This window comes from Solanum verrucosum, unplaced genomic scaffold (genome assembly GCF_900185275.1).
Source record: "Solanum verrucosum unplaced genomic scaffold, falcon-dt-bn FXZP01000217.1, whole genome shotgun sequence".
In the NCBI taxonomy this organism is placed as follows: Eukaryota; Viridiplantae; Streptophyta; class Magnoliopsida; order Solanales; family Solanaceae; genus Solanum; species Solanum verrucosum.
The window spans coordinates 1,319,551-1,347,550 of NW_026020032.1; the positions used below are offsets into that span (position 1 = coordinate 1,319,551).

Below are 28,000 nucleotides of genomic sequence, written 5' to 3' on the forward strand. Positions count from 1 at the left end.
GTATAATTCAGGAGGAGGAAGTTTTGGTTCCTGCCTTTTTAATCTTATATACGCAATACACACTGGTCAACTAAAATATCGTTTAGATATTTGTAATTTAAAGTTTAGCCATGGTTGCTTGGTAGTTGGTACCAAATGAAGGATTCCCATCTTCTCTGGAAAAACTATAAGCTCTTCTTTATGGCGATAATACCAATACATTAAATTGGCGTGCGGTGGTGTTTATTTTATTTTTGATACTTCCGGTGATTCGTGAATTCTCATTTGTTTTTTCAACTTATTTGTTGTTTTTATTATTGATAAGAATTTTCTGGTTAAAAAACCCTATGAATGGATAAACCCTCAAATTCATACTAAAACCATGCTTTCACAAGTCGTCCCCTCAGAACTAAGACGAGAAAGCAACAACTAATCAGGCTAACAACAAAGAGGAATTTTATCAAGTGGAAGAGCAAATGGAAACAAATTGAAAATATTACCCGTTTTAAGCAGTTCTCAATATAATTATACAGGGTTTCTAAACAACCGAGCAGTTTCTGGGATTGTGTTTCGACGAATCACCCCTTGTAGTAGCTTATTAATCAAGTACAGTACTAATTTAAGCTCAAAAAAGAAGAAGAGCAGTTAGCTTTCTCTTCAGCATTCGAATCTAGCAAACAACAAAAACTGAAAAATACACAAAAAAGAAGTTGCATCAAAGCAAAGTGTGCTTAGTAGGTGTAGCCCTTGACAAACATTCCCTTCTTAGCTTCCTCACTTTCACCTTCTGCGGAGTATTTTCCGAGCTGAGCCAAGGAGTTTGCTTTTGCACGAATCAAGAGTGCCCTCTGTGCAGCATCCACATTCTCAGGACGTCCTTGCCATGTCTTGAGCACTGTGTTCTGGAGTGCTCTTGCATACGAGAAAGATACATGCCATGGGTTGGGGCTCTGGTTCATTGCGTGGAGGTTGAGTGTCGCTTCCACTTCAGATTGTCCTCCGGACAGAAACTGACAAGTAGAAAAACATACGATTTTTAGCACAGTTGAACAAGAAATAGAGCAATAAGTAGCAACTTAACAAAAGTTTTTCAAAGAAAGTAGAGTCCAAGCGTGTAGTTTCTCTAATCTTTCTATGGTTAATTTTGATTAAATAAGAAACAAATGAGCGAATCGAAGAAAAGTAAGTCCTACCATGATTCCGGGAACCGCGGGAGGAACTCTTCTCTTCAACATGGTAAGTGTGTATTTAGCAATGGTATCTGGGGTAGCCTTTTCTTTGTGTTCAGCACCAGGAGTAACCATGCTAGGTTTGAGCAAAATACCTTCGAAAACAACATTGTTTTCTGCTAGGTAGTAGAAGACTTCTGCCCAAACACGTTCGGCAACTTCGAGGGTTCGTTCTATTGGGTGGTCTCCATCCAAAAGAATCTCAGGTTCTACTATTGGCACTAAACCATTGTCCTGTAGGGAAAACAAATGATCTTTAACAATCCATAAATAGAAAGACAAACTTATCGTTCCCCAGATCATGCAGATTCCTAAAGATTATCCTCCAATTCTGAAGATCAGAGGATATCCAAAAACAAATGCAACCAACTAAGGAGGTGGGCCTGTTGACTTAGTTATCTCACATTTTCTTGTACAACTTTGGAAAGATAGAAGAAGTCCTAAAAGTTACCTGAGAGATAGCAGCATATCGAGCAAGACCCCAAGCTGCTTCTTTTACAGCCAAAGCAGAAGGACCGCAAGGAATGCTAACAACTGTTCTCCTGAAAATTTCGAAGCCGCATATCATTTATGTTCCATAATTCTTCAGAAAAGTTTAATGCACTTTGATCTTCCAAGGAAAGAATAAGAGAAAACATGAGAGAGGAATAGCAGTAGAAAAGTGCAAGGCCACAACGTACCACTTGGCAAAACGTGCCCCTTGCTTGTAGTATTCAGCAGACCTAGAAGCCAATCCATCCAATCCTTGGCACCAAGATTCATTGTTGGATCCTGGTAGGGGAACCAAACCCTGCAAGTAAAAAAACAAGGGTTAAAATTGGACGAAGTTCACCAACAAAAATATTTGCAACAAAAGTTTAAGAAAGGTAGCAGCAAAATCTAAAGCGCAGAAGAAGTTACACAAAACATAGAAACAAGTTAAAAAGGACACCTTGTCAACTTTGATCCCAGGTACAATATTCTGATCACGCAAGACGTCAACAAACTTCTTCCCATCGGTAGTGGACTGGAAAAGTGTCTCTTCGAATAGAATGGATCCAGAGATGTAATCACCTAGGCCAGGAGTGGTCAACAAGAGTTGACGGTAAGCTTGTCTGTTTGCTTCTGTGTTGTCCAGACCAATTGACGCTAGTCTCTTTCCGGCAGTTGCATTCGATTCATCAATGGCGAGGATGCCCCTTCCAGGAGATGCAATAGTTTTCTACATCAAGTAAGCAACAGACAAAGGTTCAGCATTATTATATTTTGCAGAACATCTTTTACCCCGCATTCTCCAAGTTTACAAGAATGTTAGGCAAAGGTGAGTTTTAATAAGCGGGTGGATATATCTAGCACTTCGTAGCATGTTGAAGCAAACACACGGATTGCGGCTCAGACCATGTTTATATATGCAGAAAAAAACTTTTTATGTGCATACATGTAAAACAATAAACAATATAGTTGTTGCTTCGTACAAGAAAACCAATTTATAGATACAGGCATACAGCTGAACATATCAACATCAACATATAAAAACAAAGTTTACCAACTAAACCTTTTCCCAATCCACCGAATCCAAGTTATTAAATCCGATCAGAAAACATGCAAACAAATGAAGTGTGTGTGCCTGGGAGAGATAGCACTTTCATGTAGCTCTGGAAAACAAATTTTCAAATGATCAACCTAAAATTAAGATTCTGAAGTCCTTTTTAAATTAGGGGTAAGGTTTGTGTACACACTACCATCCCCATGCCCCACTTGCGGGACTACACTGGTATGTTGACATGTTGTAGTTGTTGTTGTAAAATTAGAATGAACCATGTAGCTGTTTTAGCTGTTTATAACTACAACCAAATTTATCAGCATCACTATAAACAATACAAACACAACAATTCTGACCAAAAACCAAACCTCTTAAACTTCCATTAACTCACTGAACTAAACAGCAGCACACTTTCAAAATTCAGTATAAAATTCAACTTAAAATGCATGATCTAAACTAAAAAGAAGCTTCTAGATCCAACTGATACTACAGCCAAACATATCAACATCAGTATACAAATTTAAATAAACAAAAAGTTGACCAAACTAAACCTTTTCAATTTCAACCAATCCAACCAACCAAGGCAGCACAGTTGCAAAAATTCAGTATTCTACGGAATTCAATACAAAAAATCAACAGAAAATACATGATCTAAACCAAAAATATAAAACAAATCAAGTTGCACCGGAAAAAAAAAACTTTTAGATCCGATCATAAAGCATGCAAACACATAAAAGTGAGAAACACAAACATATATAGATATATAGAGAGAGTTACAGCGGTTTTGATGAGCTCATCGGTGTAAGATCCAGTAGCACGGACGACTGAAACACGGCGATTCGAAACAGGCAACCGGCAGGAAGATCCAGACCGTTGATTGAACGATTGTTGACCGATCCACGAAGATGACGATGCGTTGAGCTTCACCAAACTAGAACTCGCCATTTTTTCTTCTGAAAATCGCCTCTTTCTTCTCTCTCCGCGAAAAGAAATATAGCTTTTTTGCGTATAAAGCGTCGCTGTTAAACAATATATAGAAAATAAGTTTGGTGGGTTGGTAGCGACGGCTAACAGAGTGTGTGCTTTTTTTGTTAATAATTGGTGTCCTCGAAGAGTCCGCTAGTAAACAGTATGGACAATTCAAGCTACGGAGATACCAAATGAATACAAGGAAACTCGAGATTTTGAATTCGAGCCTAATAGCTATTAGGTGATATATATTTTCACAATTCAATTAAATTGAAAATAAATTAATCAGATCAAATTTTTTCCATAATAAAATGAATGTGAAGTCCATTTCGAATGTTTCTATGATTTGGAAGTTCTTGGTGTCGATGAAAAATGTTACTTAACCTAAATATATTTTGTGAATGGATGAATATTGATCGTTTGATTTCAAAGTACCGATTTGATTTATTGGTAGGTTTGTAAACATGTTAAACTGTTATAGAATTATTAAGATATTGACTTATTGATTATTGATTTATCGGTTATTGATCATTATCAGTTTAACCGCCAAGATTTGACATTTTTTTAATATATTAAATCTTAGAAACAAGGTGACAAACCAAATGAATCATACATTGCATCTTTGCTCAAAAGCAAACATTATCACATTATAAAATAATCAAGAGTTTGAGACAACGAAATAAAGTACTCCCTCGGTCTCTCCATTCCATATTAATTGAATTTTTTAGGCATTTTTCATTTTTCAAATTAATTTAATTGTTCAGTTTTCAAGACTACTTTTAGAGTGTTCTTCCAATTTTATCCTTCATTTGGATTTTCAATGTGATGGCTTCAATAAATTTGACAATAATTAGTAAGGGTAAAAATGGAAAACTATGTTCAATTTATGTCTTAATCTAATTTTCTTAAAGTGTGTGAAACACTTCAAAAATTCAATTAATATGGAATGGAGGGAGTATGAAACTAAACTCTAAGTCCAGACTCTATGTGTGAAAAATAGTACTCCCTCCATTTCAAAAAGAGTGGTGTAGTTTGACTTAACACGGAGTTTAAGAATATATTAAAGACTTTTGAATCTTGTGATCCTAAATTGAAGTCATGTCAAATATACAAAATTATCTTTTAATCTTGTGGCCTTAAACATGTCACGTGAAAAACTAAAATTAAAATGTTACCAAAAAAGGAAAGATGTCGTTATTTTTGAAACAAACTAAAAAGGAAAGTGAGTTATTCTTTTTAAAATAGAGGGAGTATAATAATATTTTTTAATTTACGATCGAGTTATTGGTTAACTTTTTAAGAAAATATCTCAAATCGTTAAGATCGTTATCAAAACCACTAAACATGTAACCTTTTTTCGATTCAAATTATCGGTTTTGAAATGCCCTAAATCACATATTCTAATTATCTACCTATATTTTTAAAAAAAATAAATTAGAAAAGACAGAAAAAAAAAATTAACAAAATAAAAAATGTTCAGAATTGACAAATCTAAACCCTAAAAAAGATCTTCATCTCCCTCAACAAAATCCCAGCTGAAAAAAAACCCTAATCTCCATCTGATATAATGATCCTATAACATTCACAATTCTTCCCTTCTGCAAATCCCAAATTTCCATAATTTTTGAACTGAATCAATGTCTCAAGATGGAGCAACGGCCATGGATTGGAAGAAGGATGGTCAATCAACAAACCCTACCGGCAACGGAATCGGGAATTGTATTCGAAATGGATCAAACGGCGTTGTTTACCCACCGTACGCTTCTCACCGGCTGCGATTGAATCCTAGCGTTGATCACAAACCAGATAACTATGATGACCTTCAATTGGATTTCAGTCCGTTGTTGTTTAGTTCCCTTGAACGTTATCTTCCGCCTGCTCTTCTCAACTCATCACGTGACCAGAAGGTTCATTATATGCGTGAAATTCTCCTCCGTTACTTTCCTGAAGGCGAACGCACTCGTGTAAGTTATCAGATTTTCAATTCTGCATTTTGAGTTTTGCATGTGTCAAGTCCTTGTTTTTATGCGCATTTTGATTAGTGTGTATATATATGATGTAAGCTTGTGTGTGAATTGAGCTGTGACAGAAGGCTTAGAAGTTGGAAAGGAAAAAAATTGGGATTTGTATGCAATGTATTTAGCATCCTAGTTTTTTCTGTGCTTTTGATTAGTGTGTATATGATATGTTAGAATGTGTGTGAATTGAGCTGAGATAGAATGATAAGAAGCTGAAAATGGAAAACATTTGGGAGGTGTATTGCAAAATGTTGCAGGTAGTTTGCTTCCTTGGTTTTCTGCACAGTTTGATTAGTGTACATATCATATGAATTGAGCTATTGAGCTGTGATAGAACACTGAAGCTGAAAATGGAAATAATTTAGAAGATGGAATTCTTTCTTGGGCTTTGTATTGCAAAATTTTGTATGTATTTGGCTTCCGTTTTTTTCTGCACTGTTTGATTATGTTAGAATGTGAGGCTGTGAATTGACCTGTGATAGAATGTTGAGAAGCTGGAAAAATTTTGGGCTTTGCATTATAAGATTTTGCATGTATTTTGCCTTTATGTGAGTTTCCTTTACCCTCTAAGTACAGTTATTTTCAATGTGGATTCCGGTTTTCTAGTGCTTGTTTCTAATTTGAGTACATGAAAAATCCTTTGTTAGTTAGTGCTAGAAAAATGACAAAGGGAGGTTTTTGAGCTCAATTATGTGGGTACGCAGTGTTGTGAATTGAGATATGATAGAATGCTGTTATGCTAAGAATAATTAAAAGAAGTTAAAAGATAAAAATTTCTGGGATTTTTGGTTGGTTATTACTTGAAATTTTAGGCGTTGTATTGCTTGTAACTGCCTTATGCAAGTTGCTGTTAGATACTCAGGATTAGTAGTGAATAACTTGGAAAACGTAGTGTCTGCCTTTAACTATCAGTTGATCTTGTGTTCTGCAGAACTGTTTATGCTATTTTTTGGATTTTTATTTATCTTTTGTATAGTTTGAGAAGTAAAAATTTAAAAGACTATCTGAAGTGAATTAAAAAAAATAGTAGATCTTTTAAAAGGATGGGAAATGCTTTTGTACAAATGAGGGGATGTCGTTTGTTTCTCATGAAGTTTTGAAGCACTCACCAGTGATAGTTAGCATAGACGATTGGTGTTATTTGTAGAGAACCTTTCTTTGGTGTAGTTTCTTTACTTTTTTCTAAATACACACGGATCACAAAAATATTTTCCACAAATTCAATGCAATTATTACTTTTTCAAAGGGAAAAAAGATTAGTAAGCTGAAGGTCCAATCTGATCTTTGAATTTGAGTACAATGAACATTTTGAAAGGGTTACAATTTTATTGCAAAACTAAGTAGTTGTTTACTTCAACAACTACTACTATCTTCAACCCCAAGAAGAAGTTGGGGTCGACAATATGAATCCTTACTATGTCTTTCAATTCACGCTTATCTCTGACCAATATTACACCATAAAAAATATAAAAATAAGCTCTCTATTTTTTTTGTGGGCATATAATGAGAGTAGAAAATTATTTTTGAAAAATATATAAGCCAGTTGCTAATGGTTTGAAGGCTATTTAGATTTCAGATGGATTGGATCCTGATTAAAAATGCAGTGACTAGATATATGATTTCTATCTTATGATGACTATAATGTTGTGTCCCTTTTGTCGTTTTCTACATACTAAGCTTTTTTCTTGTTGGACATAGCATTTTACTTTCTTTTTTTTAAATAATTCAGGGGAGATGTGACCCCAGTATAGATGAATATATGAACAATCAAAATTTTGGTTTAAAAGAACTGATAACGTAAGTTAAACCTACCTGGTTAATTTGGTTATAATGTGGTGGAATAGTTGAGCAAATCATTCGAGTCTCCTAGTGAAAGCCTTGTTTACACGCGAATTATTTGGAATGCTGTCTGCTGGTAAAGTCTTCTCTGCATGTTCTTGGTTTCCAAAAAAAATTCCCTGCTATTTGTGAAATTCACACTCTCTCTTTTGTAACTCTATCAATATTATATTGTTTCATCTCCTCTGCTTTAACAGGTCCAGAAGCATAGAGAATACAGACAGAAGATTATATCAAACTATCAGGTATTTACATTTTGCTGAAGGGATTTGGGGTTAATATTTTAATGATGATTGTAAATAAAAAGATCAATTTTATGCTTTTTTATGTCAAGTCTATTGAAGTGAAGTATGAAAGTTTACATCACTTTGCTTGTATTTTCTCTAGAGAGAAATGCTTTTGCATTTGACGAATTAGAAGTATAGGAATATAACAGCCATTGGTCTTTGTTGAATCAGGGTTGCCTTCTTTTTCTAATTTGCTTGCCTTCTATTCCAGCCTCTACACAGGGAATTATATACGATGCATGCTCAAAATTTCTTTGTGCCATCATTTCTCAAGGCAATTAGTGAGAACTCAGAGGAAAGTTTCAGGAACATAATGTCTGAACCCTCTCCTGGAGTTTTTACGTTCGAAATGCTTCAACCACGATTTTGTGAGATGTTGTTGGCTGAGGTATTAGCTGCCTCTCTGCTTCTATTTGCAGGCAATCTACTTCTTCTTTGTAGTTTAGCTTTTCTGTTTTCTTATCAGGCTCTGATTGATTAGGTAGAAAATTTTGAGAGGTGGGTCCGTGAGACGAAATTCAGAATAATGCGTCCCAATACGATGAACAGATTTGGTGCCGTTCTTGATGACTTTGGCCTTGACGCCATGCTGGAGAAGTTGATGGAAGATTTCATTCGTCCCATTTCAAGAGGTAAGAACTTGTATATTTTTATTAGGATGCAGCAAAGAAAACAAAGAGGAGCTTATTGAGAAGATTACCTGGATCTCTTTTGATCTTCTACTTTGAATTTTTGTGCAGTTTTCTTTACTGAAGTTGGTGGATCCACACTTGATTCCCATCATGGCTTTGTTGTTGAGTATGGAATGGATAGAGACGTTGACTTGGGTGAGTTGCTTTTATTTAGTAATTATACGGTGCAAACTATTGCTTGGGTGCTGCAAACCTTATTTGGTTCTTTGAGTTACTGCCTTGCTTCTAAACAACTTATTTTTCAGGTTTCCATGTCGATGATTCAGAAGTGACTTTAAATGTGTGCTTGGGTAAGCAATTCTCGGGTGGAGAGCTGTTCTTCCGTGGAGTGCGGTGTGAGAAGCATGTGAATGTTGAAACACAACCAGAGGTAATTATTTGTCCATTGTATGAGTTTAGTAATTGTGCATGTGGAATCTCTATACTCTGATAGGACGTCATGTTTCTATTATTTTTTATTTATAAAAAGAAGTTCCATTCTTTCATACTTCCGTTTCTTTCACGTGGTGGTTATTGTGTTGTTGAAAGTAGTAGCCTGTCATTCTCCATTACAATAAAAAGTTAGTAGCTTATCAAAGTGCGTTACTGGAAACAACTTCGTAAGTAAGTAACATTTAGCAACTTTTTTCTGATAAAAAAGCTTACTGTTGATTGTATTTACCAAAAAAGAGGCTTACTGTTCATTTTGATTATATGAAGTCATGATTCTCAAAACTGGATCTTTCCTTTTCTTTCTTTTTTTGATAACTAACTCAAAGTTGGATCTATGACCATCTGTTCATGGTTCAGAATGGAAACGGGATCCTTTCTTTTACAAGTCAAAATGACTCCATTGATATCCACCAAGTTGGTGTCAACATACAGTAACGATATACTTCAGGATAAAAAAGGGACCTTCCAACGAGTATATGATATGTACACTTTACACCAAAAATACAAATGACACAGATTGTAGCTTTTAACTCTCTGACAATGGACCCTCAACTCCTTCAAGCATTCTTCTATTCCTCCAATTAGCCAACTAAAAGAGGGACAACTACCTATACTCCCTCGGACTGGCATCCAATTTGTGGGACCTTTATTGACACCTTATTTTGAAGGGAAAATTTGCCTTGTATTTATCTTTTCATTAAAAGCAAAGGATAACGAATACACACTGTGTTTGCTTGCTCACCAAGTGTATCAGCTGATACTTGTTGTCTACTATGGTGTAAATAATGAAGAAAGTTACCAACTCCACCTTAGATGTGTGTTAGAGTAGCAATCATCAAATTCAGAATACAGCTTAATCATGTCAACTGTATGAACATTCACGTATCTATCTTTAATATTATAACAGGAAATCTTCGATTATGCCCATGCCATGGGGCGTGCAGTGCTGCACCGTGGTCGCCATCGCCATGGTGCTAGGGCAACAACATCAGGGCAGAGGATCAACTTGTTGTTGTGGTGCAGAAGGTATTAGATACTTTTGCCTTCCAATTTTGGTCATGCACTTGACGATCTGTTCCAAATGTGATCATGGAAAAATTCTTGTTGTTGGAATATCCTGTTATTGCTGCATTTATCTTCTGTTGGAAGTGTTAAGCCGACATGGTGCTTTTTGATTGTTTAAATATGCAATATTGTTGCTTAATTATGACCTCCTTTTCATCTATACAGCCCACCTTGATGCAGACATTCTGATGTTTTCCATTTATTTTCTGGCATCAGTGCTTGGTTTAGCATTTTTACAGAAACATTGTTAAATTAGGCTTCCATTATCTAAATCTCTGAACTTTTTATCAGCCATTGCTAGTGGCTGTTCATGCATACATTGTACTTTGATTCCTCTTTCATGTTCCAACTGAATAAATTTGTTTCACTTGTCAATAAAACTTGTCGATATTTGTTTAGCACATTTCTGGTGCAGCTCAATTATAGCAGATAACAAACTTTCACTCTCATCTACTAGAATTTTTGAATACCTAAATGGTTGTCAATCTTTCCCTTCCAGTTCTGTCTTTAGAGAGATAAGGAAGCACCAGAAGGACACCTCCAGTTGGTGTGCAGAGTGCCAGCGCAATAAGAAGGAAAGGCAACGGCAGGCTATTGCAGCTACTAAATTGGTATGCAGCGAGCAGTTGACAAGCTCTACTTATGCAATACGACATTAAAAGCTGAAATCTAAATTATTTTGTCCTGTATGTTTTTCAGGAGCTGCTGAAAAGAGGAGCAACTGCTATATAACTATTCATCCTGTTTTACTTCTATATAATCCTCTTCTGGACTTTGCCCCCATGTAATATATAGCTGAAACCCTCATATTCAAGGCAGATGCACTTTCTTGTTCGATATAATATTAAAGGGTGTTGTTCGTGTTACTGGAATAGCTATACATGTAAATCGAGTAGGTACCTCCTATTTGTGTAACTGAGATGGTATCAGTACAAAAGGAGCGATCGTGTAAACATTGTTTTGCACTCATGTTTGTTAATGGAGGCAATTTCTTTCTCAGGGTAGACTATACAATTGTGTTTGCCAATATTTCCTCTCTTCTTCTTTATCGAGTAGATAGTTTCTTCGTTGGCTAATTGAATAGATCGAAAGTTCTGGTTATGGTACACCAATTGGTTATGTCCCTTAGGGACATCTAATAAAATTGGAACAATACAGAGAAGATTAACATAACGCCTAGTCAAGGATGAAACACACAAATCAAGAAATGGTCAAAAAGTTTTACAAGAGGAAGTTGTTCCTATGGGAAGCATCATTTACTTTCAACCTTAAGGTTGAGATCAAGTTACCAAGAGAACAAAGGTAGGAGCTCCCAGGGAGCCGGGAGGGGTAAAAAAAAGAGTTATACACCGTATTCAATACTATTCTTATACATAGTAAATCATGACATTAATAATACATGATATTATTCCTATTTTAATACACCCTATTCATTTAATACAACAAATCAAGCAGTCGATGAAAAAATAATGTCAGATTACTGATACACCCTATTCAATACTATTTTTATACACTGCACAAAAGAAGTTGAAGTTGAAGTTGGAAGGAAATGTAAATCTCATTGAATAGTAAAATAGATACTAAACACATCTTCACATTCAGTAGGAGTGATCATAAATGTTTCAAGTACATAAACTCATTCAACGGGTTTCCTCTTTCTCCCAAGTACAGAAGCTTTCTGCAGTCTAGGACCTCCCATTCTCCACTTCTTAAATGCTGCTGTTGAGGATTGACCAGCTTCATACACTTCACCATTGATAAAAAAAAATAAAAAAATATTAATATAGTCAAACCTTGTTATAACAACATTTCACTATAATCTAGACAAATACTATAGGGCGTTGGAGGTGAAGGACACAATGAACATGGAATGCTACTTGTGGAACTCATTTGTTCCTGATTTTTTAATAGATTTGTTTTTCTAGTTGAAGTTGGGAATGCCAAACACACCCTAAATCTTATAAGTATTTGGACCATAAATCATTTTCAAAAAAGGTTCTTTAGGAAACTGTCCAAAAGCCCCTAATCACAAGATGATTTATGTTTTTGGAGCTATGTTGCTCAGACTCCTAAAAATCTTGTTGCACCCATATTCGATCGCCAAAAAGTGCACTACATTTGAAGAATCCGACGCGCACCTTGTGGCATTTTTGAAGAGTCCGAGCAACATATTTTTGGAGGGGCAGGGGGATAATTAGGATAGAGAATCAATAGTTTGGTAGAATTTTCTCACATTTAGTCTCTTCTTTTGTAAGAAGAGATAAGTGCTTGGGTGCCACAATTGATGCTGCAGTATGAGCCTTGATGAGGACTTCTCTATATCTTGTTCGAAATGCAACCAGAAGTAGAGGTCCAATGGTTTTTTCACCAATCCTGTTCCAACAAGAAAGATGTTGAACATGAGATAACGCTGACCTGAAGGAAACCAAATTAAGCATCTATGTTGATATCAATTGACTAATCTGCAACGAAAAGGACAAGAAAATCAGGATCGTTATATGAATAAAATCATCATTCCTCCCTTGTGAGTTGTCATTTAGTAGGTTCAAAGCAGTTAAAATTGATATATTAAAAACACAAAGATTGATATATGAATTTATAATTGCATGAACAGCTCAATAACAAGAGCTATCCCACTACACTGAGAAAAATAGAGAAAGAAAGAGCCTCACCACAACAAGAAACAAAGGAGCCACCTGTTACATGCATGCATTTAAATTTCCCTTTACTTTTTTTCCTTGAAGGGAAAATATAGGATAGCAAACAGAAGATTCAAGACTTTAATGTGCTTAAATCATTCTGATTGCAGGATGCAACCAGGTATGAGTATAAACCAATACTTGTCTAAGTACACTTCATAAAAGTAGACTTGAATTACACTGACAAGATTAGAATTGAGAATCTGCCATGTCAAGATTAAAGATTACGAACAAGGTATTGTAATCCAGTTGACAAAATACCTGTCTGGATCAAGTATACTTAATAAAGTAGCAGATCCCCCCCCCCCCCCCCTTTCTCTTCCCAATCCATGTACACATTTAATATAGCAACTCAGATAGGAATAGATTATAGGTGAAGAAGGAACAATAAAATCAATCTTTCTAGAAGCAAAGCTTCCAACCTCCTAATCTCAATAATGCACCAAAGAAATTAGAAATGCAAACAGCATTGAACATTAACTGACAAATAGAGTGCTTCATATAAAGTACCATAAACTGCACGAGTTTCAGGTTAAAAATTCATGCTTCTCATAAAGTACTATGAACTATATCCATATTAGGTCAAAACTCTCCTCCCTGGCAGCATTCTGGTCCAGTCTTCTGAATTTATTGGAGCTTTTTCAGTCAAGAACTATTATAAACTTATAGAGGAAGAAAACTGGGAAGTGGAACTATGCTTGGCCCTGGGAAATGTTGCAGAAAACTTATGCACCTTTTATGGTTGCTTGCTTTGGTGGGGTTGCTGCAAAGAATGCTTGTTTGACCCATGATATTTGTGAAAAAGAGGTTCTCGATATGTAGTAGATGTATTCTATGTGAAACATCAGTAGAATCTACAAATCATCTACTATTGCATTGCAAAAGTAGCTGGCAGATTTGGACACTGTTCTTCAGTGATTTTGGAGTGCACTTAGGCAAGAAATTAGAAGATGATGGCAATAATTTAGACAGGGAAAAAGAAACTGAAACAGTATATCACACTTTTGGCCAAGTGCTAGGAGGGGATGGAGGGGGTGATGCAAGGGACAATGGTGCTAAGGCAAATTGGAATCCACTCCTTTCAAGATAGCAACAAAATGGGTTTTGCATATCTTTGCTGATGGGTGCATTCTGTAAAATAAAACGTCAAAAGATGGGGTGCCACCATCTCCACATTAACTGTAAAATTATTCGCCCATCAAACCAGATCATCAAATGAGATTACTTATACCTCTCAAATAATTTAAAGACGCTGACAGCCTGACAGCATGATAACACACTAAAAGAGTTTTTTTCAACCATTGATGATTCAGACCAGTTAGAACATAATGCTACACTAGAAATGACAATTGTAAGTACAAGTGATTATTTTGTAATCATCAAGATATCAAATGAATGTAGTGATGCTTAGAATTAAATAACCAGCTAAAAGTCAAAGCAGCAAGGTTTTGTCTCGCATTAATCATTCTACATCAGTTCCCTTACCAGGGGCATTGGGGGTTCTTGCAATAGGGGAAACAGCTATAACGTGATAAGAAGAATAACAAAAGTTGCAGGCAGAAGGAAACATAGTCAAGAAGAACTCACAGGCGTGCTATCTTGCATCCAAAATCGTAAAAGTAGGGGCATAAACTTCTTAGATCAACATGTGCTGCATCAGCTCCTATTTCATTCCTCGTTTTGGCTCTGGTAAATTAGCATATAATAAATAAACAGGTTTCTACTCTCAGATCTACAAAACAAGTACAACCTGTGTACCAAGAACTTTAATACTGAGATAAGACACTCATACTTTTGCAACCTCACCCCCAGAGAGAGAAAAGTTAGAATTGAGATGCGAATTATCATATGAGCTATGACATGTTCTATACAAAGCAGAAAAGAATCAGAGCATCGCAGATTTTCATCAGGCCAAAAAGAACACCAAGTGACTTACAATCCTTTGATCGACTTCTAAAATGTACTACAATAAATTGATGTTGGCACTAGTAAGACCAAGTGTCCACACATATCCGACATCTCGTCCAATAACTGCCACTTTTCGCATACTTAACTAATTCCACTCATGTTTAAAATAGAGGAAAGCATGAAACTATAAGGAGAAACACCAGGATCTTTACTTGGTATCAAAATATGGAGGAACTTTGATGGATACCGCTTGTCTCACATATAGCTCCTGCGCAAGCCAAAAGGGCATTTCCACATGTGTACCCGCTTCCACCTGGATTTCAAAGAGGAAATAACCATCAATCTTTGGTCACGAAAAATGAAACAGATTCGACAGATAGTAACCCTCAGTATTTTACCTTGTTAGTGTCATCAGCACAATCAAATATCCCAACTTCATTAGCTGTTTGCAAGAACACAGCTGGAACCATCTGAATTACAAAACTAGTATCAAACCCATAAATATATTTACACCAAATACCTTATTACAATCATTTTTAACCCAAAAAAAAAACAAAAAAAATCATGAACTAGAAATTACCTCTTCCTCAGCTAATATATCATCAATATCATAATAACTTGTCATTTTCAATGGTAAAAAGAGAACTTCACCACAATCTTCGCTACGACTCGCTGAAAGAAAAAACCCAGAAGCAACAAATTATGAACGTTTCAAATCTATCTGATTGTTTTCAGAGATTCAACCATATTGAGTTCATTGATTCAAAAAAATCAAGAAAACATAAATTATATCTAAAAATTACTGATTTTATTTGAGATTTGACAAAAATAGAGTAAATGCTACACAAAATTAGCAGTAAAATACTCACCCAGATGCTCAGAGTGGAAGAGAGAGAATGAGATCGAAACCCTAACCCGCCATTTTTGCGCGAATATATATATTTTAAAAAAAATTGAGATAAAAATGGCGCTAATATTAAAGTAGAGGAATTTGTACATGGAGCCCTTTAGTTTTACCCTTAGGGGTCGTTTGGTTTGAATATGAGTTGTGATGGGATAAGTTATGTTGGGATAAGTTATGTTGGGATTAGTTATGATGGATAAGTTGTCCTGGGATTATTTCTTATTGAGTGTTTGGTTTGTTATATTCAAAATAATATATATTGATAAATTTTAAGAACAAGTTGTTTGTTTACAAAATTACCCTTCACTTTATTTAAACTTTTTAATTTTTTCTTTGTGAGCTTTAGTTATTCATTTTTTAAAATAAAACTTTTATTTTTTTTTAACTTAAATATTTTTGTTTATGTATTCCCATGATAAGTACCATGTGTATTTAAAAATATAACTTTTTTCTTATTTAGCTTAAAAATAGAACTTTCCTCTTAAGTTTATTAAAGAGAAGAAAATTTATGAGATATCAAAATAAAATAAACATAAGAATTAGTCAAATAAATTCATAAATAAAAATTATATTTATATAGTATAATTTTTTAATAGAAAAATATGTATAATTATCATAAAAATAAGGAGTAGTAAATATTATTATACATGGTATTAAAAAAATGTAAATATACATAAATGTAAAAAATGATACATAAAAAGGATTTAAAGGGACATAGTTGTCATTTACCTATTCTATCTCGGGATAAGTTATCCCGGGATTACTATACCACCCATGGGGAGGGATAACTTATCCCGGTACTAATTATTAATCCCGGGATAAGTTATCCCGGACTTGCCAACCAAACAACATAATTTTTTATTTATCCCATCACTATTTCCTTATCCCATCACTATTATTTCTAATCCCTCACACCAAACGAGCCCTTATTTCATTCATGCCCGTATGTTTTGGGAAAATATTAAAATTGGTTTCCCACATTCGACATCATTTTTGGGATATCGACTAATTCATATTCGAGTTGCGTAAAGCTTGTACTTATGTTTTAAGCTTGCTTCTTGATAGAAGAGGAAGCGTCCTTGCATTTAAGTCTCGATAGAATTCATAGAGTTGATATCGATAAATAGTTACATTTAGTATCGAAAGTACTGAATTCAGATGAACTCAATAGCTTGATGGTAGATCGTTCTTATATATAAGTCTTGATAGATTTTATATAATTGACACACTCACATTTGTGTCCACTTATATATATTTTTTAGAATTATAGTATCCAAATCAATTTACACTTATCTTTACTAAATTCATAAAATATTTGTAACCTACTCAATTATAAATTTTCAAAGTAGCATAAGTGTGATATCACCATATTCCACTATTATTAGCTTTAATTAATTTTTTAAATATTAAGGACCTAAAACTTTAACTAATTAGTGAGTTGGAAAGCATCATCTTCCACCTTTATATGACTTGTGTCAATTATATTTGCTCATTGCACTACACTTATATTGACTAATTATTTTTCTAAATTTGATTTGTTGTGATAATTTATTACTATTTTTTAAAATTCTAACTTATATTTGTGCAAATTATTGTACATTAATCACCAATGAAATCGTGATCATACAGGAACTTGATAAAGTTTGTAGCACAAGAACAATTTTTTTTTTAATTGATGGTATGTAAAACTAGATTAATTTTTACATTCCTATATATATATCCACATTATTGAAAAAAACTCATTACTATTCAAACACGTTTTTTTTTCTCTTAAACTTTCTTGATTCTAGATTAATTTTCCTTTCACAAAAGTATTATTTGTTTAATTCTTTTTTTGATCTTTAGGTGTTTGAGTGTCTCTATTAAAATAAAATCTATTTTTTCGTCTCGTTCTTAATTATCATAGTAAAAATAAAGGTTTTTTCCCTCTATAACTATAAACTTTTCTTATATTTTTATTTATATATATTAGCTACCAAAAGACCAAGACTAAGCTATATAAGGTACATTTTATTTAGTTTCTAATTTGTGTTTATATTATTGAAAAAAAAGGAGACTACAATATTATTGAAGAGAAACTATGACTATTCAAATAGGTTTTTTTTTCTTTTGTCAAACTTTCTTGATTATAAATTAATTTTCTTTTCACGAAAGTATCACTTGTTCATTTTCTTTTTGACTTTTGCGTGTCACTTTTAAAATAAAATTTAATATATTCTCATAAAATAATTTTTTTCTCGTTCTTAATTTTCATAGTTATTATACAAGTAAACTAAAATTCTTTTTTTTTCCTTTATAACTATACACTTTTTTGGTATTTTTGTTTATAACTATCGAAACTAAGCTATATAAAGTGTGTCGTATTTAATTTCTAATAAATTTTAAATTCTTATAAAAAAGAGATATTATGTTGGTAATTCATATTTTCTTAGTCAAAATTTGATCTCATTAATTTTTTGATGAGATAAATGAGATGTATTTGCACTTACGGACTTACCTATAGGCTATAGGTTACAAGTTCAACCAATGAGAATAGAAAAATTATTTAAATAAAATATTTTAATTTTAATTACATTCCAAATATAAATTAGTCGAATAGTAGTCATAAATATATGTATGTAATTTTTTTTTAATATGTATTTGATATCTACATTTGTGTTCAATAAATTCTGATTCGTATCGCGTAGTATATTATTCGGGGGACAACACTCCCTACTAAAGATTTTTGTATATATTTAAGAAAGAATCTAATCATAAGTATCATATAAGGGTCTATTATAAGTAGTCTTATGATATTATTTTTGTGGCTCGAAATAAAAAAAACCGTACCGCGATAATCTATAAGACGTCTGAACATGTATTTTTGTAACATGTTTTTTCACGAATCAAACTCATAACGTTCTAATCTACTTCCCCTATTTATTAAGTAGTATTTATTTATACAAAAAATAAAATAAAATAAAAATATTTCTCCATTATTTATTGCTTTTCAGTGCCCTCTTCCTCCGTGTTCCTCATTCGTCGACCAGTGGCTCCGCCTCGTCTCTCTCCGGTAAGCTTCATCTTCAATTTCTCTTTTTTTTTGTCTTTTCTATCTACATATATTTGTATATATAATCTCAATTTCAATCGGTTTATTTTTTCTGATTTTTTTGGGGTTAAATTCTAGGGTTTCGATCCTGCGAAGAACGAAGCTTTAATCGAGCAAAAATCGGCGTCAATTGAGAGAATAGCGCAGTTTCTAAGGCTTTATTTTGCAAAAATCGAGCAGCTACGGTAGCTTTGTTGGTGGTTTGAAGGTTGTATTAGAGAAAAAAAGAAAAAAAAATCGAGAAAGTTAGGGTTTTTAGTTGTTGGTGTTTGTTTATTGTATTTCGTTTGATTGTAGCTTATCTCAATTTAATGAGAATTTGTCTAAAGTATAATACTCATAAATTTTCTTTTTTCCTTTTTCAGTTTTGATTTTACCCTTCTTTTGTTTCTCCAGTTACATTCGATTGTTGTAAGTGGATTTATGAAAAAAAGAGAAAACAATTTGTGATTCAAGGTTTATTTTGTTATTATATGCAAAAAAGATAAGAGCTTTATAGAGTTTTGCTGTGTTTTTTCAATTGACTAAAAAAGAAAAAAAGAGAAATAGTTATTTGTGTTCTCTGGAGAGGATGAGTAACACTGCATATGGAATATCTGAGCCAATTTCAACTGGTGGACCCTCTGAATTGGATGTTGTTAGAAACCGCGAACTGGAAAAGGTTTGTTCTTGATTTACCTTATGCTTTTGATTGGAAAAAAATAAAAAATTCTGCTGTATTTGTGATGGGTTTTCAGATTATGTATAAAGAATACTATGGTTTAACAAGTTAAGCAGTTTCCCCTGAATTTGAATTCATGGTAGAGTTGATTTTGCATAATTCAAAGGTTATAAACTGTGAGGTTGTGTGTCGTCCACTTTGTTTGTTGAGCTGATTTGTAAGTTAAAAGTTCCATTGTATACTTGTTAAATACCGAGTATATCAGTTGGAACATATGGATCTTCAAAGAGATTTGCTGTTCAACTCCAAAAAAACCAAACCCGTATATCTATGAGTATGAGTAATTATAAATACTGTTTTTAAGTAACCTGCAAATGTGGCTGAGTTGGTTGAGCAGGGATCTCCCAAATGGGGGGTCTCTGGTTTGAAACCCATGCATGCCTTCTCATTCGAGCTCGTCGCACAAGGCTTGCCTAGTGTGGTTTAACCCTCTTGTGTGGTTTGTGGTCTATTACACTATAGCTGGGCTATTACACTAGAGTGGGGTTTACCTTGTGCACTGCAGGTCCATTGTCATCATAGTTGCTGTTTTAACGTAGCGGTGATAATAAAAGTTTTAAGCCAAGTAAATTAAGCTAAGGTCTTAACTAAATACTTGTATAGGTAGTTTAATACTTCACATAGATACTTTTCAGAAGGCTTGTCAACTATAAGCCTATACCGAGCATAAACTAGTGTTTAGTAGAAATGTTTTGTATTTGCTTGATTAATGAGATAGGATATTCAATTTTGAAGTTAACCAGACATAACCATGCTTTCTACTTATGGCATTGAGAGGGTGCTTTAAAAATCAATCTAAGCTGTGATTTAAAATCAAGCTAAGTTTTCCTTCTCAACCATGTTTTGTTTTGCCATTGAATGATTAAAGTGACACAAACTAGTTTCCCAAGGAAATGATGTCTGGTTCAAGAGAGAACAATGTTTGAACCTAAATATGATTTCTGAGATGCTGATATATATACACACACTCACGCCTCCACATGTTTGTGTGCGTGAGAGAGAGATTGTATTTCTTAAAAAATATCTGATGAGGACTGCACTTTTTCAGTTTCTTGCAGATGCAGGCTTATATGAAAGTCATGAAGAGGCCATTAAAAGGGAGGAAGTGCTAGGGAGATTAGACCAGGTTTTTCATATTTTTGAAATTAAGAATTTCTAGTCTTCTATAACTAAGTCATTAATTACTGATTTTGGAGTGAAACAGATTGTGAAGACGTGGGTGAAAAATGTCTGTCGTGCTAAAGGCTTCAATGATGACCTGGTGCATGAGGCAAATGCAAAAATCTTCACATTTGGTTCATATCGGCTTGGTGTATGTGTCTCTTTTGTCTTGTTTATTCCCTTTGTTGGATTCAACTTGTAGCATATAGTCTGACGCTTCTGTTTGTTTGTCTATGCCTCAGTACTGTAACAACTTAAATTGAAGATTTTTTTTGGGGGGTCGGGGGTATTTGCTTGATTGGATATTTAGGGAGTACAAGATTTCCTCAAGTTAAAGGCAGTTGCATGTATAATAAATTTGTTAAATCTAATATAGAACTTGGTTGAGGAGTGCGCATTTGGTCCAAAACTTGTTGGCAAGCCCTTGCAGACCTTTTAATTTATAGCGATCTTGTGACAACTTCAGTAAGCAAGAATAATTAGGTGTTTTTACTTCTCCATCAACTGGATACAACCTCTCTTCCCCTGAGGTAGGGGTAAGGTCTGCATACACTCTACCTTCCCCGAATCCCACAAAGTGGGGCTACACTGGGTATATTGTTGTTGTCCTGTCAATTCTATTTTGTTATTTATTAGTTGGTTTTCCAACTTGGCCCTTTTCATCATTCTTTTTTATAACCATAGTGTTTTGGGCCAACTTGCACGCAACTCGACCAATTTGAATGTGGTATTTGCCATCTCCTACTAGCAGGTATCATGCAACTCTGACTACCAGTACCAAGGTTGTGAACAAATGGAGAAGAAATCACCCTAGTGTTTTTGCCTCCGTTGGGATTCGAACTTGAGGCCTCATGGTTCTCAGTCTGCTTAATTAACCACTAGGCCTCACCCTTTGGGTTCCTTGGTCTTTTTCTCATCATTGTGATGCTTAGCTTTTCAAATTTGGGAAATTATGGGGCTTGCCTGGTGTGGGTTACCTCTCCTATGTGGTTTGCGAGCTATTGCATAGGAGCGGGGGTTTTACCCTGTGCGCACCCAAAGGGTAGCGGCTGCGGGTTTCCCTTATCATAAAAAAAAAATTATGTAGTGATACTTTGTAGTAGCTGTCACCCTTTTTTCAGGCGGGATTCGTGACTTAAAATTGGAAGGAGAAACTTTAGATAGTGAACATATTACATTCTAGTATTGTGATTATATGTGTACTTTACACAAAAGGTGACTTAAGTCTATAAAGACAAAAGGAGTATTTTGTACATTTATATTGCTTGTCTATTTTGTATATTATATTGCTTGGCTTATCTTGCTTGTCGGGTAGTTTTTACCCCTTTACTTTATCAAGTTGAACTTTTTTGTGTCGTTTTTAACAGGTACATGGCCCTGGTGCTGATATAGACACACTATGTGTAGGACCTAGACATGCGATGCGTGAGGTAGGATGACAACCTTTTCAGTTTACATCCTTTAATTTTAGGATTCTGTGCTGAAGGTTGATGCATGTAATATTCCTCTTTACATTGCAGGACTTCTTTGGTGAACTTCATAGAATGCTTGAAGAGATGCCTGAAATACAAGAACTTCATCCTGTTCCTGACGCTCATGTTCCTGTTATGAAGTTCAAGTTCAATGGGGTTTCTATAGACCTTCTTTATGCGAATGTATCACTCTGGGTTATTCCTGAGGTATGATTCTCTTGTATGTGATTCATTATACTCTTGCTTTGAGATGCACCATCCTTGGTAGTTCTAGAAAATCTGTCTTCTGATGTGCATTTGTGATTTGACTTTGTTATACGCTTCTGCATATTGTCTTCATAATTGGTGAACCTAGCATGGTGGGTTCAGCACCTCATGTTGGTGTTTTTACTTTTTCATTTTCCAAATTAAATTCCAAAGTAGCCAAGGAAATGCGTGATATGTTTTACAACTTAGTTGGGATGATGTAGGTCGTGTGGCATATCCTTAAGTTTGCTTATTGCAGTGGTATGGAAAGAGACAAAAGTGGAAATAGAAAAATAGTATTGCAGCCTTTATTACAGTTTGTGGATTTTGTGGAGATAGAGGATGTTTGAAGGGGAATTTGTCTCCTACGTAGAAACTGGCGGGTATTCGGCTTTTTGGTGTAGAATGTCACTTGCAAATGACATGGATGTCTCGATAGATTTTATTAGTTCCCTTCATTTTTTATTTCGATGCAAGTAGTAGCTGGTCAAGGGAAAACTACTATGGTTTTGCTGTATCTTTAAGTATCAACTTGATGCTTATGAAATAACAATGGATAGGTATTGAGAACTGCACCTGGTCATCTTATGAGAATATATGTTTGCTTTAGGCTCTTAATACTAATTGAACATTAAATCTTATTACTATACTATATAATTTGTGCATAATTACTTGCTACTTCTCCTGGCTCTTGGTTGTAAAATGCAAATTAGTATGTTTTTTCTGCAATTGCACAACGACTTCTGGAACTCTTGACTGCTTCAAAGTATCTAAAAAGTTTTTTTTTTTTCTCAAGAGAGGTTTATTAGTTTCTTGTTTACTTTTTATAAATCTGAAATATACACTTTGCCTATTCCTACTTATCTTTGTAGTCACTAATGTTATCCGTTATCAGCAGTGTTCAGTTATCTTCTGTCCTGTTTCAAAGTATCTAAAAAGTTTTTTTTTTCTCAAGAGAGGTTTATTAGTTTCTTGTTTACTTTTTATAAATCTGAAATATACACTTGCCTATTCCTACTTATCTTTGTAGTCACTAATGTTATCCGTTATCAGTAGTGTTCAGTTATCTTCTGTCCTGTTGTGTGCTGATGACTATACTGCTTTCCTTGTATTTGTAAGATCATAATTCTCACTAGTGTTATTGTCATACTATTATTCATCTGTAACTTGGGTGTGCTGTTGCATAAATATTTTAATGTTTGAACTTCTCAAGGTGCACTGTATTACATTTTAATCCTATTTTTCTGTCGCAGGACTTGGATGTTTCTCAGGAGTCTATACTACAGAATGTGGATGATCAGACTGTTCGTAGTCTTAATGGATGCAGAGTAACAGATCAAGTTTTGCATTTAGTACCGAATATTCAGGTTTTTGCCTTACAATTGTGTAAATATATATGATTTGAAACTTTATGCTTAATCCCCCCCTTTGGTCCCTGTAGAGTTTCCGCACCGCACTGAGATGCATGAGATTGTGGGCAAAACGGCGTGGAGTTTACTCAAATGTAAGAATCCGTCATGGCCCTTGTATAATTTTATTCGCCCTTAAAAGGTGCAGTACCTGCCATCTTAGTGAAAGACAGTTCACCTCTCTTAAACTTGTGTCACTTCTATTTTGACCAGGTTACCGGATTTCTAGGCGGTATAAATTGGGCACTGCTTGTTGCTAGGATTTGCCAGCTTTATCCTAATGCAGCTCCTAGCATGTTGGTCTCTCGGTTTTTCAGAGTCTACAGTTTGTGGCGCTGGCCAAACCCAGTTTTGCTGTGTCCAATAAATGAAGGATCTCTAGGGCTGGCCTATTGGGATCCTCGGAGGAATTTCAAAGATAGGCAGCATCTAATGCCGATAATAACTCCAGCATACCCCTGCATGAATTCGAGTTACAATGTTTCAACGAGTACCTTGCGTGTCATGATGGAAGAATTCCTTAGAGGGAATGAAATTTGTGAGGTATTTATGTGTGCTCAGTTATTTGGGGTTTACTGCTATTTCTATTGTACTGAATGCAATCATTTTGATCTGCAGGTTTTATCTTCTTATTGGTTCTATTAATTGAACCCATTTAGTTTCTATTATCTAATACAACATCAAAAACAAAACTATGATTTAGGAATGTTTCTCAATCATGTTTTTGAATTGAGGTGTGGCATTCTGTGGGAGTACCATCTTTGGTTTAGTAGAAGCATTTGCTCAACTGTCTTTATCACATGATAAATCACCTTCTGCTTACTTTAGTTTCAGTGTTCCATGTTTTCGTTGCTTAATGCATGTCATAATTGTTGTAGTTTGGTAGAGTCGGATTGAAGTAGCCTGCAATTATGTAGCTTCATATGATTCAGAATTTTCCTTAATGACTATATTTACCTTACGTCTCTTACATCCCTGGCAACAAGGGTGGCATAAATTAGAGCTATATATGTCCTTCACTCTCTCTCTATTTTTATTTAATATACAAAATACAAGTAAAATTACCAGTTTCAAAAAAAGAACAAAAAAAAAATTCCAAGTAGGCATAATATCCCAAATGTGATGCCTATGGAATGCTACATCTTAACCCTAACACCCGAGATAGTAGCAGCAAAATTTAACTTGGTGAGTATGCTTGATTCTAATAAACCTTGGGAGAAACTAAGCTCCGCTATTGAGACAAATGTATACGGTTATATAGTCTTAGTATTTTAGTCTTGATTCATACCCCAGTTGAATTGTAAGCATTCAACTGTAGTCTCTAGTGCATACTGCAATCTAGGAAGGGGCGTTCTTACCCCCTAGAAAATTTTAAACAGCCCTTCCTATACATATAAGTAAAATTAGAATTCGTGTCATATGAAGGTTAGAAGCTCTGCTGTCACCAAAGATTACTTCATCTCAGCTCTTTGCTGAATTTCATTCAGTTTTTGTTCAATTGATGTTTGCATTTTCCATAATTTAAGGCTTAAATGTTTGCTTTGGAGGTTCAACCTTGTGTGTATATTGAATTTGGTGTTCATGGTTATTGTTACCATTCTTTTAAAGAAAGAATTTGGTGCTCATGGTTAAAATACTTGATCTCCTAATGTCTTTTTAGACTGTTCATTTGATTTTTGTGGCACTGATGCGCTACAGTTGTGACTTCTATTCTAATCCTATTGCTGTTATCTTCCAATCGTTATTCCTATTTTAATCAATTTTGAGGTTTTCTTTCACTCACTTACTTTTGTGTGTATACAGGCAATAGAAGCTAACAAAGCTAGCTGGGGAAGTCTATTTGAGCCTTTCCCTTTCTTTGAAGCCTATAAAAACTACTTGCGAATAGACATAGCTACAGAAAGTGACGATGACATGAGGCAATGGAAAGGATGGGTTGAATCTAGGATACGCCTGCTTACTCTAAAGGTGATGTTTCTTTTCTAAAACTTCACATTTTGATGGCTTCAGCAACTGCTTCGCCAAAGGAACTGATTGTTGAAGCTTCCTTTCTCTATTCATCCAGATTGAGAGAGACACAGTCGGTGTACTTCAGTGCCATCCACATCCGGGTGAATTCTCAGATAAATCTAAGCTATTTCACCATTCTTATTTTATGGGATTGCGCAGAAAACAAGGTGTTAATCCTCAACAAGGCGAACAGTTTGATATAAGGTCGACAGTTGAGGATTTTAAGCGAGATGTATATGCATATTCTTTTTGGAAATCTAGCATGTGGATTCATGTGTGTCATGTAAGACGAAAGGATCTTCCTGACTTTGTCTTCTCGGGAGGAGTACGTCCTGCTCAGCCTGCAAAAAGTGAAAGCCGTTCAGGCTCAAGATCGCTTGGCTCTGCTAAAACAACATCTCCAGATGCTGCTTCTAGCAGAAAGAGAAAACATGACGAAGTTAATACCGGTTTTAGCCCAAAAGACAGTGATGCCAGCTCACCAGGTGAAACTAGAGAGTTGAAACACTTTGAAGCCGATATTGGTGATACTTCGAGTACTACGCTTGTTGATAACCAAGTTGAAGTTTCTATCAAAAGCACATTGCCTGTGCCTGCATCTGGTGCTGCTGTAACAGAGACAATAACAGTCGTGCAATCTGCAGAACTGACTGTGAGCCAGCAAAGTGGACCCCATGGTGTTGAAGATCTTGGGTATGACCTGGAGTTGACAAATGGAGTTAAGCATTTTGATGGGGCTGATGAGCTGCAGACAGAGCCCCCTACACCAGAGCAAATTGTTGGGGCAGCAACATCAGAGGAAAAGGACAGAATTGGTGGTTCTAGCAATAATGTCCTGCAAAGCGAGGGCTTGGAAGAACTTGAGGTTGTTTTCTAACTTCATAGACTTCAATTTTAATCCCAAACGTGTCGAATACTTGTCTTTTGAGATCCTGATTTTGTGCACCCTCAGTCTCTCCATACACAGTTGCATTATACAAATATCCTCACTTTTCAACTTTTTTGGCTGCATCATACCTAGACTATTTTTTGTACGGATAATGTCTCTGACAGAGACAAACATTGTGCCTTTTAGAATTTTAACAAACCAGTTGATTGTGTTTTTCTTTGATGTGACTTTTGTCCCTCTCTCGCACTCTTACTCAAGCTGTCATATTAGGAAAAATTATCTTATTCTTCTTGGCCCTAAATTATTAGTTCTGTTAGTCTTTTTGGAATTGATTGTAAAAATTGGCAGCATTTTGTTGCTGTGATTTGTTGAAATAAAAAAGTGTGTCAGACTAAATTATTAGTACTGTTGGTCTTTTTGGGATTCAAAGACATAAATTTGGTCAAATTTAGAAGCTTGATATGTTCAAAGTTGCTTTCCTGAATAAGTCTTTAGCTCATGTTTTCCTCCACCTCTTGTCTCCCTTTTTCATTTAGTCTTCGCACTGAAGAATATTTCAGGAGCTTTAATAAAGAGCTCTTTGTTAGACCACTCTATTTCTCTGTGACTCGATTGTATATGCTTTAATAAGCTTGCCTGCTACATCATATGAGTAAATGTTGTATGCAAACTTCTAATCTTTTGCCTCTTTCTCCTTTCCCCTTAAAAGCCGATTGAGCCAGCACCGTCCTCCAGCATTGCATCTGCTGCATTTGTGGTTCCTCAGAAGCCTCTCATTAGGTATTGTATCTACTACTACCAAATTGAATGAGCGAACTTTTCTAGAGGCGCATTTAGATTTGTGATCTATGCACCACTTTGCAGGTTCAATTTTACTTCTTTGCGGAAAACAACTGAGAGCACATGAAGAAATGTGCAGTGACCAGATGCTGGAGCTCGAAATACATCAAATACTCCTTTACATGAAGCATTGGAGCTATGTAAAAGACGCAGGACCAAAAAAAAAACGGAATAAAGAAAAAAGAGAGCTGGAATCCAATTTTGGCTTGGAGGTGCCAGTACATCTTGCAATTTCTTAGGCTAAGCCATGAATGTTTTTAAAGCAAAAAAGAAAAGAAGAAAAAAAGAAAGAACTGAATCCAATTTTGACTGAAATTGGATTTCTTGTAAATTATATCAGTTGTTTAATACTCAATACCTACCTTTCATTTGGACAAGACTCATCCTCATGTGCTTTTTGGGTGCTTATTGTAAATTACATGGATAATATCTTATCTAATAATATGTACTTGAATGTTATGGTTTGTGTAATTCAATTTTGGAAAAATTTAAGCAAAAATAATCATTTGCATGGTTAATATGTGGAATTTGGAAGTATTAGATAGGCTTTCGGAAACAGCCTCTCTACCTCTATGAGGTAGTGGTGGTAAGATTTGCGTACACTCTACCCTCAAGACT

General features: G+C 34.9%; 4 protein-coding genes and 1 non-coding gene across 5 annotated transcripts; 3 read left to right on the plus strand and 2 right to left on the minus strand.

Moving 5' to 3' along the window:
- Nucleotides 1-436: 436 nt before the first annotated feature.
- On the minus strand, nt 437-3,765 carry LOC125821585 (fructose-bisphosphate aldolase 3, chloroplastic). The gene is made up of 6 exons (XM_049501005.1): nt 3,508-3,765; nt 2,140-2,409; nt 1,889-1,998; nt 1,660-1,750; nt 1,173-1,442; nt 437-989 (listed from the first exon to the last, which is right to left on the minus strand). The coding sequence occupies exons 1-6, from the start codon at nt 3,673-3,675 to the stop codon at nt 711-713; spliced, it is 1,188 nt and encodes a 395-aa protein (XP_049356962.1). The 5' UTR covers nt 3,676-3,765; the 3' UTR covers nt 437-710.
- A 1,393-nt stretch (nt 3,766-5,158) lies between these two features.
- On the plus strand, nt 5,159-11,031 carry LOC125821586 (2-oxoglutarate and iron-dependent oxygenase domain-containing protein CP2-like). The gene is made up of 9 exons (XM_049501006.1): nt 5,159-5,663; nt 7,754-7,801; nt 8,055-8,231; nt 8,325-8,475; nt 8,584-8,670; nt 8,781-8,905; nt 9,875-9,993; nt 10,532-10,643; nt 10,732-11,031. Exons 1-9 carry the CDS (start codon nt 5,337-5,339, stop codon nt 10,762-10,764), a joined length of 1,179 nt encoding a protein of 392 aa, XP_049356963.1. The 5' UTR covers nt 5,159-5,336; the 3' UTR covers nt 10,765-11,031.
- Nucleotides 11,032-11,152: 121 nt separating this feature from the next.
- On the plus strand, nt 11,153-11,254 carry LOC125821589 (U6 spliceosomal RNA). Its single transcript, XR_007442600.1, has one exon. It is a non-coding gene; the product is annotated as a U6 spliceosomal RNA (small nuclear RNA).
- Nucleotides 11,255-11,452: 198 nt separating this feature from the next.
- LOC125821587 (DNA replication complex GINS protein PSF3-like) lies at nt 11,453-15,534 on the minus strand. Its single transcript, XM_049501007.1, has 7 exons — nt 15,509-15,534; nt 15,220-15,311; nt 15,038-15,109; nt 14,852-14,952; nt 14,319-14,417; nt 12,266-12,405; nt 11,453-11,778 (listed from the first exon to the last, which is right to left on the minus strand). The coding sequence occupies exons 2-7, from the start codon at nt 15,262-15,264 to the stop codon at nt 11,669-11,671; spliced, it is 567 nt and encodes a 188-aa protein (XP_049356964.1). The 5' UTR covers nt 15,265-15,311; nt 15,509-15,534; the 3' UTR covers nt 11,453-11,668.
- Nucleotides 15,535-18,459: 2,925 nt separating this feature from the next.
- On the plus strand, nt 18,460-27,900 carry LOC125821412 (nuclear poly(A) polymerase 1-like). Its single transcript, XM_049500831.1, has 13 exons — nt 18,460-18,595; nt 18,713-19,295; nt 20,404-20,481; nt 20,560-20,667; nt 21,884-21,946; nt 22,037-22,195; nt 23,488-23,601; nt 23,676-23,738; nt 23,857-24,186; nt 25,447-25,611; nt 25,709-26,518; nt 27,252-27,322; nt 27,407-27,900. Exons 2-13 carry the CDS (start codon nt 19,206-19,208, stop codon nt 27,447-27,449), a joined length of 2,094 nt encoding a protein of 697 aa, XP_049356788.1. The 5' UTR covers nt 18,460-18,595; nt 18,713-19,205; the 3' UTR covers nt 27,450-27,900.
- Nucleotides 27,901-28,000: the final 100 nt, after the last annotated feature.

Bases quoted from the DNA above. Each gene is read 5' to 3' on its own strand.
- LOC125821585 (XM_049501005.1), bottom strand. From the start codon at position 3,675: ATGGCGAGTTCTAGTTTGGTGAAGCTCAACGCATCGTCATCTTCGTGG. The intron at 1,999-2,139 runs GTGTCCTTTTTA...TTTTACTTGCAG, and splicing joins CTGGGATCAAAGTTGACAAG to GGTTTGGTTCCCCTACCAGG. The intron at 990-1,172 runs GTAGGACTTACT...TCTACTTGTCAG, and splicing joins CCGCGGTTCCCGGAATCATG to TTTCTGTCCGGAGGACAATC.
- LOC125821586 (XM_049501006.1), top strand. From the start codon at position 5,337: ATGTCTCAAGATGGAGCAACGGCCATGGATTGGAAGAAGGATGGTCAA. The intron at 8,476-8,583 runs GTAAGAACTTGT...ATTTTTGTGCAG, and splicing joins CATTCGTCCCATTTCAAGAG to TTTTCTTTACTGAAGTTGGT. The intron at 8,906-9,874 runs GTAATTATTTGT...ATATTATAACAG, and splicing joins ATGTTGAAACACAACCAGAG to GAAATCTTCGATTATGCCCA.
- LOC125821587 (XM_049501007.1), bottom strand. From the start codon at position 15,264: ATGACAAGTTATTATGATATTGATGATATATTAGCTGAGGAAGAG. The intron at 14,418-14,851 runs GTAAAGATCCTG...CTAATTTACCAG, and splicing joins CCTCCATATTTTGATACCAA to AGCCAAAACGAGGAATGAAA. The intron at 12,406-14,318 runs GTGAGTTCTTCT...TTGTTGGAACAG, and splicing joins GGATGCAAGATAGCACGCCT to GATTGGTGAAAAAACCATTG.
- LOC125821412 (XM_049500831.1), top strand. From the start codon at position 19,206: ATGAGTAACACTGCATATGGAATATCTGAGCCAATTTCAACTGGTGGA. The intron at 22,196-23,487 runs GTATGATTCTCT...TTTCTGTCGCAG, and splicing joins CACTCTGGGTTATTCCTGAG to GACTTGGATGTTTCTCAGGA. The intron at 27,323-27,406 runs GTATTGTATCTA...ACCACTTTGCAG, and splicing joins CCTCAGAAGCCTCTCATTAG to GTTCAATTTTACTTCTTTGC.